This window comes from Ixodes scapularis, unplaced genomic scaffold (assembly GCF_016920785.2).
Source record: "Ixodes scapularis isolate PalLabHiFi unplaced genomic scaffold, ASM1692078v2 PGA_scaffold1__304_contigs__length_218370807, whole genome shotgun sequence".
Taxonomy (NCBI): Eukaryota; Metazoa; Arthropoda; class Arachnida; order Ixodida; family Ixodidae; genus Ixodes; species Ixodes scapularis.
Window position 1 is genome coordinate 3754311 of NW_024609846.1, and position 9999 is coordinate 3764309.

A 9999-nucleotide genomic window follows, 5' to 3' on the forward strand; every position below is an offset into this window, starting at 1 on the left:
CATATGGTACTTGATTTTTGGTTCTCATTAAGGGTCACAAAGTTTCAAGTTTTCCCATCTGTTACACTGTTATCCCATCTACCTAAGGTCCCTAGCCACTCCTGTTCATCTGTGCTGCTAAGCACAATTGAAATGGCTCCCGTGCTCGTCTAAGACATAAGCTGAAGTGCAATGAAAACTGATCTGAGCTGCTCCCAGCCTGCTCCAGAATGTAGTTTTAGCTGCTCCCAACCTGCTCCAAAACAGCTGTTTCAGCTGCTCCCGTGGCTGCTCCCAAATAAATTCTATGAGTTCCACCCCTGCGCTCTGCAAACGTCTGTGTTCCAGCAAAGCTTTATTTACGCGTTGGCTTTGCCTAAAATATTGCACAACAGCGGTCGCGACGGGCGGGAAGAGGGAGCGGGTTCGCGGTGACCTTACTTCGGCGGAAACAGACTTTGACCTAACACTCCGCGGTTACATTAACAAACTCTTATTTTGTTATCTCCATCGTTTTCTTTTTGCACGGATACACGACCACTTTGGGGTCGCTCACGGAGGAAATGCGTAAACAAAAAGAAGTGTCTTTCCTCCTTCGTTTTACTTTGTCACGGACGTCCTCCAACTGTAAGGTCCGCGGCCGCGTCATTCGGGTAGGATGAGTGTTCGCGGATCGCAGAGTCCGCGCTGGGGTATTTGAAGGGGTGGGCGATGACTCGGTTTTTTTTTTCGGAAATCGATATTGGCCCAAAAAATGGGGTGGGCGATGGTTCGGGGATGGGCGATGACTCGGGATATTACGGGATATTACGGTAGGTTCGAAAACACAGCATGAAAATCTCACACACAAATACAAAGAAAAACCGAAACAAACCGTTCACGCAGAACACGCTGCGTCGCAGAAATTCTGAAAAAAAGACCAAAAGTAGGCGAACATTATGCCCTTTTTTTTTTCCTTCATCCCTGTCTTTGGTTGTGATCACAATTTCAAGGGGACACATTTCTGAATTGCAGTTTTTTAGATTTATAGCATCTGCACTTGAGCTTGTTGACTTTAGGGTTTAATGGCGGGGTTTCGTGTACAGTCTTTGCCGACCTGAGGCCACACGTGACGGCGGAGCAAACCAGCTCAAGCTACGGCGTGGGTCCGGCGGCACAGGGCACAGCCTTCCCACGAGGTATTCCATTCTCCAGTTGGTGCCCAGAGCTGTGAACACTGTGTGCCACATTTGTGACAGGGCCCGGTTGGCTTTGGATTGGCCTTCAAGAATGTTGGGAAAGCTCACAGGCTTTCTGTGAGGCTCGTTGCTATTATGCGTGCTTTTATGAAAGAGAGTTCAGGCTTTCAGAGGCCACCATTGTTCAATCATTCTCGTCGATATAAAAATAAAAAATTGAGAGCTCTTCCACCCCGTGAAGAGGGAAGTCCAGCGAAGCTAGTGCTCTGGTCGGATTTGCTACGTCGGGCTGGGAGCAGCAGCAACGGTGATTTCACGTTGGCGGCGTGCCCATTCTCGCTTCTGGGCGCGCCGACGGTCCTCGTATTCTTGCTGCTCCTCTTCAGAGTGTACTACACGGGTACAACCCATGTGAAGTCTGAAGTCGAACTGATAAGGACAGTGGCGCAATCTTCGGCAGGTGGCCGCTGAAGAGCGCGCGGTATTGCGCAATGTCGGGAGGAGGAGGAGGAGGAGGAGGAGGAGGAGGAGGAGGAGGAGGAGGAGGAGGAGGAGGAGGAGGAGGGGGAGGGGAGGGAGGAGAAATGCCGCGCGTAAAGAAGGCGTGCGTCGCGGGCGTCTGCAGCATTAACTGTTCTAAAGCCAAAGCCTAAAACAAATGGCATCTTACAGGCATGTTCGTCATCGCTTTATTTTGCTTATTTAGAATGAATCTTTTATACGATGAAGGCGTGCACATGCGGCGCTAGCGTAAGCAAAAGCCTAAAACAAATGACATATTGCACACACATCCATCAATGCTTTATTTTGGTTATTTACTTCAAACCTTTTATACAGGGAAGGCGCCCGCGTGCGGCGCCAGCGTCTGCAACATTAACTGTACAAAATTGTTGTTCTATGCTTGGTCTGACCCCAGAGACGATCTGCCAGAACCTGCAAAAACTGAAAAAAATGTTGCGCGGATCCTTTACCCCTTAAGATGGCAGCTGGCTGCATAAATTGACGTCCTATCGGCTCTACGAGGATTTCTGTGGGTTGTAGTAGCCTGACATATGGGCACTCTGCAGACCGATGTGTGTGCAATGACCAAATGTAGTCCCGCAGACAATGTGAGCTGAAACATCCAATCCAACTTTTTTCTGCGTCTACTCTCTTTGCGAGCTTTTATCTCTCAATTTGTAAAAACTTCCTCAACTTCCCTTCCATCCCTAGGTCGAACCACACCTCTCTCAAAAACTGGCAGGTGCGCCAAAAGAGCTTGAAGGACTGCTTCAGCTCATATTGTCCGCAATAGGTCATTACATTAGGATCGCGATAATTCAAACTGTGATATTTCATACTGTTAAATCAAACAAATTTCAAAATTTTGGTTACTCCACTATGTTTTTAATGTATTCATAGACTGCTTAATAGACCTTTTACCGAATTACCCAGGCATCAATGAGAATGCCGGGAATGGAGGTGTACAGGGGCTGTGCGTGCTGGCACTGCAGCTATAACTCTTTGAAAGCAAAAATCTTAAACAAATGGCACTTTGCGAGTCCCACAAACTTTATTTTGGTTGTTTATTTTGAATCTTCCGTATAAGGAGGGCCAGTGCATGCAGCGCGTGTACTTACATTCCCAGCATGCTCTTTGATGCTTGGGTAATGTAGCGAAAGGTCTATGCGAATGGCTTTTTCGTGCAATTCATACTTTTGTTAACATGGCCCCGTTAGTGGGCTTTTTTCTTAGCACCAGAGCACTGCAGGGAAGCAACACCCGTGGAGTTTCCTTTTGTAGGTGTTGCTTCTCCCCAGTGCATTGGTGTTCGGTGAGAAGCACACTCAACGGGGCTCAAGCAGGGCACACATGAGCCATATAAACAGGCACAATATGGAAATTTCCACAGCAACTTGCGCAGACGCTGTGACGTGGCGGCATGGCATAGGTCTGAGTCACTGCCGCACGGTGCCTGTTTTTCTCGCTCCTGTGTATCCTGCTGTATATTTCCCATTAAACAACTTCTTGGCCCAATGAACAAACTTAATTTTGTTTTGAGTTGTCATGCGCTGTTCAAACAGTCCATGATAAACATAATTTTTGAGGGATAAATAAACTTATGTCATACATCTCACAAACGTTTCATATGTGACATACCGCTTATGACAAGTGGGCCTATGTAGAAGTCATCAAAAGACATTCATATGGCAAATCATAATTTTATCTTGCATCATATTTAGATGAATTTCAGATAATTCAAACTTCCGATAATTCAAACAATATTTGTGGCTTCTTATAGTTTTAATAAATGAGAGCCTACTGTAATAGTCGGCAGGGAGTAACAGTTTATCCGGTATATCTTGGTACAACTGTGCCACACTCACTTAACCAATGTCCCCAGGCATGTCGGCAACCGGCCCCGCGGGCCTGTTTGGGGCCGGGCGGGACCTGGGCCCCGCAGGCTGCCTGGGGCAGGACCCCTGGGGGCGCCTGCACCGCGCACCCCCGTTCCCGGGGGCTCCCTCCCTGGGGCCCCTGCAGGGGGCTGTGGACCGCTCCTCGGTGGCCAGCGGTGCGTGGGGCGGCCTCAAGGCGGAGGCCGACCGGGAGAGGCTGGAGCACGAGAGCGAGAAGCAGCGCCGCCTGGAGGCCGAGAAAGAGCGCAAGGAGCGGGAGGCTCTCGAGAAGGCCAAGGAGATGGACAGGTGCGGGAATTCTATACACACTTGCACCACCAAAGGCCCCCCTTTAAACGAATACCTGCACCCTCTTTTACGCAAACTACACCCTCCCAGGTTGAGTCCGACGTGCTCCGGAAACTGCCACAAGACTTTTTACCCCCCTGTTTTCTTAAGTTGGGAATCCTGAGCTGCTGTACATGGGCAATGCTTTTCGAAGGGAGTAGACAGGGAGTGAAGTGGGGGCCGCTAGGTTTCGAGCGGTCTGGGCAGTATCGCCTGGAAGACGAGCCCCTGCGTCTTTCCTCCTCCAACATCATTACTAGGCATGTGCGAGTAGTGCATTGTGAATTCGAAGTGAATTCGAATCGAATAGTGGTTTTGGTTGAATATTGAATAGTTTCTTTAAGTCATTCAGTACTGTGCACCATGCAGAAAACGAAAATTCAGCGGAACTTGCGGAGGTTGTGCTCAACCGTCCACTTCTAAGCTCAGTTAGTCTTAATACACCTATATTTATGAAGGCACGTAAATATCAAATTTGTTACAGCTATTCCGATCGAGGGGTTTATAAATCTGCTCGCTATCTGCAAGTTTTTTTCCAATTTCAAATTTGACATAAATAAAAAGAAAAAAGTGTGATTAATGAATGTGGGTTGTTGAGGCATTGTTGCATAAAATACTTTTGCATAATCGCAGTCGGTTAGCCCCTTCGAGTGTGCTTTTCACCAAGCACCTGCGCAATGCGGAGAAGCAATACCTGCGGAGCCCACAAGCTGCATGGGAGTTGCTTCCCCGCAGCACACGGGCGCTCGGTGAGAAGCGCACTCAATGGGGCTCATCCGCCTCAGAGCCGTGTATAGAGAGAGTTTGGTCAATGGGAGGCGCGGGCAGAGCCAGGGCACGCACCAGACTCTGAAAGGGGGCTTGACATGCTCTCTTGACCAACCAGAAGCCGAAAAGAATCCCCTAGCGGTGGTAGCGAGAGGCAGTTCTGATCAAAGGTATATATGTTCGTATATGGCTTTAATAAGCGCATAAGAGTGAAGTGTAGTAACTCTTTGTGCTTGAAAATAGAGTGCACGTGCTGTTTCGATCATGATCATGCAGAAAGATGTAAGAAACGAATGTGCTGCTCAACTGTTTTGCTGGGACGACAGATTCTCGGCGCTTGGCGTAAGGATTATGCCGATCGTTCTGCTAGTCGCACTGTTCCACCATCATTTTGGATGAGCGATATTGAAACATCATGTGTACCATATTTTCAGTCACCGAGAGTTACTCCGATGCTCTTATCAGGTTTGTTTCTTGCGACCACCGCCAGGTAATTATTTCCGGCTTCTGGTTGGTCACATTCAAATTTCTGAAGACGCCCTGGAACACGCCCAGCCCGCTTTCGGCCAATGGTGCCTCCTCATTTGTCTCCTATACTTCCCGACGAATGGCCAAGCTCCCTACATATACGGCTCTGATCCGCCTCTATCGACAGATTGAATAGTACAAATATCTGAGTTCATCTTGAAGCGATTATTGGGTCGCATATTATTCAAAACTACTATTCAAATATACACTAGTCTGCTTCAATCTGAGAGAGTGATGTATTAGGGAGCAGGTTATAGGAAACATTTGAGACAACATGCTTACGAGCTTTTTTCTTCGTTGCAGAGAAAAGAAAGCGCACGAAGAACGGCAACGAGAAAGGTTGGTCTCTCTTTCTGGCCATCTCGGTTCGCGAGTACTACCTACGTCGTCGTGGCAACTGACCCGCCGTGATTGCAGGGACAGAGAGGCGAGGCTACACATGCACCACAGCCAGCCCGACGGCATTCTACGCAACGGAGACTACCTGGACGCCCGCGTAAACAGCCACCCCCTGGGGCGGGATCGGGAGCCCCATGGCCGCCCCTCCGAGTGGGGCATGCGGGAGATGACCTCGCGGTCCCCGGCCCGCGCCCCCAAGGCGGAGGCCTTCGACCCCCTGGGCGTCCCCAAGGCGGAGGTGCGCGTCAAGGAGGAGCGTCGGGACGAGGAGCCCGAGCGCAAGAAGGCGGCTCCACCCCCACCGGCCCCCGACCCCGACTACCGGGCCCAGCACTTCCTGGGGCTGGGCGGTCCCGAGCGGGCCTTCTGGGGCGGGGCCCTGGGGGCACCCCCGGGCGATGCCTACCGCAGCCTGCTGGACTTCCACGCGCGGGGCGAGCTGGATAGGGAGCAGCTGATGCAACGCTACCGCCTGCTGGGCCCCATGGTGCCCCTGCACGACCGCTACCGAGAGGCCGCCCCCTCGGAGCTCGAGCGCTTTGCCCTGGAGCGGGAGCTGCACTCGAAGCTGGCCCCGCCTCCGCTCCGCGCCACAGACCCGACGCCCCAGGGGGGGGGCTTCCCCGCGTCGGCTCTGTTCCCTCCCCTGGGCCCGCCCCTGGGGCCGCCCCTGCCCCCTCCGGGGTCTTACCTCAGCAGCCTGACGTCCCTGGCTTCCGGGCGGGGCAAGAACGGGTCCTCCCCGGCCGTGGGGGCCAACTCGCGGGACGGGGCGGTGCCTCCCCCACTGGTGCCCTGCGGGGGGGCGGGGGGGCCGGGTGTCAACAGCCACGGCATGTCCCCTCTTAACCACAAGATGGGCTCCCTGGTGGAGCACGGGGCCCACGAGCTGGCCCTCTACGCCAAGGACCGGGCCGCGCTGGCCAACCACAAGGCAGACCCCACGCAGCTGAGGTAGTAGAGGCACTGCCGGAGGGGGTCCTGCCCATCAGGGACAGGGCAGGGGCCGGGTGCGGCCGGTGGCTGTGGCGTCCAGAGGTCGGTTTCCCCAGTCCGTTTTCAATCTGGGCCACTCGAGAAAGGGTTCTCCTGTGGCACCGCAGAACAAAATATTGCGGATGTCGACCCGCTTCTATGTGGATAGTCAAGATCATCCCTACTCAATATGTCAGCGGTTTCCTATGGTCGAACTGAGCTGTCAACTGCCACCCTGACTGTATGTGGCTGTATGGACGATGGTAGGTTGCCTCCAAACTTGCTGCAGCTTTCGACGATAGATACACCTCTGCATCGTCCGAGTTGAGGTACTATTGCGAAATATGCCAAAATATTTTTAAGGGACCTGTCAAGGAAAAAGAAATTGGGGAAAGCTTCCATTAGTGGCAAAGAGGCACAGGAATGAAAGAGGTATCTGCTGTCTACACACACTGAGAATGGGCATGGGACTGTTTATTGCTCCTTGAAGTACTTGGGCCCTGCTTGCTCCGCAAGAAGGATTAAAAATTAGGCAGATTTTCTGCACCTCTAAAGCAGTCTGAAATCTCCGGACTCCTAAACATTGAGAGACTTGTTCCGTTGTGCCTTGCACATCTATCATTTCACTTTTTTTCACATTTTAAATCTTTCGTTTCGTCTTTTTATGTTGTGGAAATATATCAGCAATTTGTTTCATTGGCCCATTACAGGCCCATATTTGATAATAAGAATAGCTTTATTCCTGGGCAGAAAAGTTCACCAAGCAGCCGACATACATGCAATTAATGCATGCTTTCAATTAGGTCAAAGCATTTGCAATACAAAAGATTTGACTTCTCTGTGATTAAGTATATGTACTACTCGTATAGGAGATGAGGCAAATCGTCGGGGGGAGAAGCCCAGATTCGCTTTTCGTGGGAATTTTAACTGGTTCCTCCGACCATTTCTGACTGCAGTTTAAGGTCGAACATATTGTTTTTATCCAGCATTGAAATAAGCACATTAACTTTATTTCCTGAACCGAAAAATTGGCTCCCCATTTGACGGGTTCAAATCCTGGCCCAGATGCCCACATCTGCTTATTGCGGAGAAGGCGCCATATAACTGAGATTTCGGTTGCACTTCAAAAGATCTCCAGGTGGTCCAAATTAATCCTCAGCCCTGCGGTGGGGCGTACCAGATGCCCTTCCTTGGTTCGGCGTGTAGAACTCCCAAATTTGATTTGAAAATTGGTAGTGACCTTTATCTCCAAAGTCTTATAGTGTAACATGACCCAATGTCATGCTACGAGGTCATACGACATGACATTGCAGTGTCAAGTCGTGATGTCATGCGACGGATGCGCCAACAAGCCCTGCCATGGGGTACGCTCGAATGCACAGACAAACACATTTCTCGGAGTAGGAGCTCCTGTTATGCATTCCATTACTTTAAAAGAAAAATAAATATGCAGGGATTGGCAGGACAACACTTGGCATTACTAGTTTTCACACTGTTTGTTTCAAGTTGTGGATGGCCCTCCCTGCGACACGTTACCACACATCGGTTTTCAACCTGGGTATATAGCCATTTGCCTTGTTGCTGCTGGGATGACCAAAAGCACTAGGAAGAGGGGGATACAGCACTGCTGCATCATCACTTACGAGAAATTTGGCTCAGTAATTCTTTGCATTAGAAAGTCTAAAGATGATCCACAGACAAAGTGGTTGGTTTGCTGCACAGAGGTTAGTTTTCAATTCTGCCATGTAACCGGCGGTCTAGCTATGCCGCAGGATTCAGGCAAAACATTTTTTTCATCTTTATTTGCATCTTTATATTTGACACACCTTTTCAAATGGTCACACAGCCTCGCTTGCCCTTTCTGGGAGGCATCTCAAGTTTTGGTCAGATCGAAGTTTTGGGCTGCATGCTGGCAGATAGCAAGCGGTGAAGGTGCGAGAGTAGCCTTAGAAATAAGGAGACATCTGCTCAGCTCACTTGTAAGAAGGAAACTTGGTGAAGTAACTCAATCTGTTCAGTCTGCAAGTAGCGTGCCTAACTGTGGGCAGGGCACCATTCGAAATAGCGTCCTTTCGAACTTCCCTTTCCTCGACCTTGGCTGTCGTTCCGTTTGAACTTCCTCGAAGCCAGTTCCAAGTCCGACAGGCACCACCTCTGTCGGATCGTACGGTCGATCGACGGCCGTTCCAGCCCCGGCCCCTGCCCTGCCAACCAAAGTGTCGTGCCGACGTGCAACGCAGCGATCCTTTGCCACGCCGTTGATCGGCGTGCCGAGCTTTCACACGGACTTCTTCCATTTTTTTCTCGTCCGCTGCGGCGGCCGGTGCCACTCGTGGGGTCTAGAGTGTGGGACGAATGTGTACGGGTGTATGTGTGTGCGTGTGTGCGAATGTACATAGGTTTTAAAATGTGCGAGTCTCGTTTGTATCATAGGTACCCGTGGCGACGGAGGGAGCGAGGAGCAAGAGAAAAAACACAATGTGTACATTCTGCGTGTCCATAATGTACATACGGCGTCGTCGTGGGGAGTGTGTTTGCATGTGTGCGTGCGTGTACATATAAGGCAGGCTCTTGACTGCAATGGACTTGCTGTACAACTTTTTACTTTTTTTTATTATGGTCATTTGTTTGCAATTTGTGATATGCTTGGTCAATTGTTGTGGCCGGACGGCGATGCAAAGAGTACTTTTCCGTAGGCTTTTTTCTGTCAATTTTTTTTTATTTGAAAAAATATTTATTGTTGATTTGGCATTGCAAAGTCATCCTCTCCCCTGTTGTGAAAACAATAATAAAAATTATGCTGCTGTCAGCTTTTATGGAAAATTCAGTAAAAGGAAAGGATCTGTGAAGTGCATACTGCCTTTCCTGCACATTGTGTATGGGAATGTGGATGTGTGCATTTGGTGTACATATATTTATATTGTTCACACGTTGAACGGGGCATTTTTTTTATTTCTTAGGAACGGCTCTTTCCGTAGGAGGAAATGGACTACCAAGTGCTTGTTTCTCTCTCTCCTGACGAATCCCAACTGCAGGTCACCTGTAGAACAATTTTTTACTGCATAATTTATGATGGGGAGTAGAGAAATGTGTGCATAAGTTGTAACTAAAGCTGGAGAGACCTCTTTATTTAAGACCAGTGCATTCATGTGGTGTGGGCCAACTGTGCATATTTATAAAAATTGTCTAGGAAGAAATGAGTATAGATTTTGACAAAATGCTGCATTGGTTGTTTTTCTTCTATTTGACAAGTTTTGACATCGAAATTGCGGCGACATTTGCATCATTGTTTTGACCTCATGGAAAAGCTCACTTGACTGCAGCAACTTCCTTATTTTTTTTTTCTTTTTGATGTTGCACCAGTCTACAGTGTTTTTGAAAAATAGTGTACAGCGAGAGAATAAATGCCATCATGAAGGAGGACACTCCTTTCTGTTGCAAAGAGA

At 49.5% G+C, this 9999-nt stretch overlaps 1 protein-coding gene across 2 annotated transcripts in view; it reads left to right on the forward strand.

The window, feature by feature from the left end:
- Positions 1–9999, forward strand: part of LOC8032139 (proline-rich protein 36) — a 207448-nt gene extending 197449 nt beyond the window's left edge. For both annotated transcript variants that reach the window (XM_040499957.2, XM_042290618.1), the window contains exons 14-17: positions 1065–1157; positions 3541–3844; positions 5483–5518; positions 5597–9999. In XM_040499957.2, the coding sequence (XP_040355891.1) occupies positions 1065–1157; positions 3541–3844; positions 5483–5518; positions 5597–6536 (1373 nt within the window). In that variant the 3' untranslated portion in view covers positions 6537–9999. The remainder of the gene's footprint in view (positions 1–1064; positions 1158–3540; positions 3845–5482; positions 5519–5596) is intronic.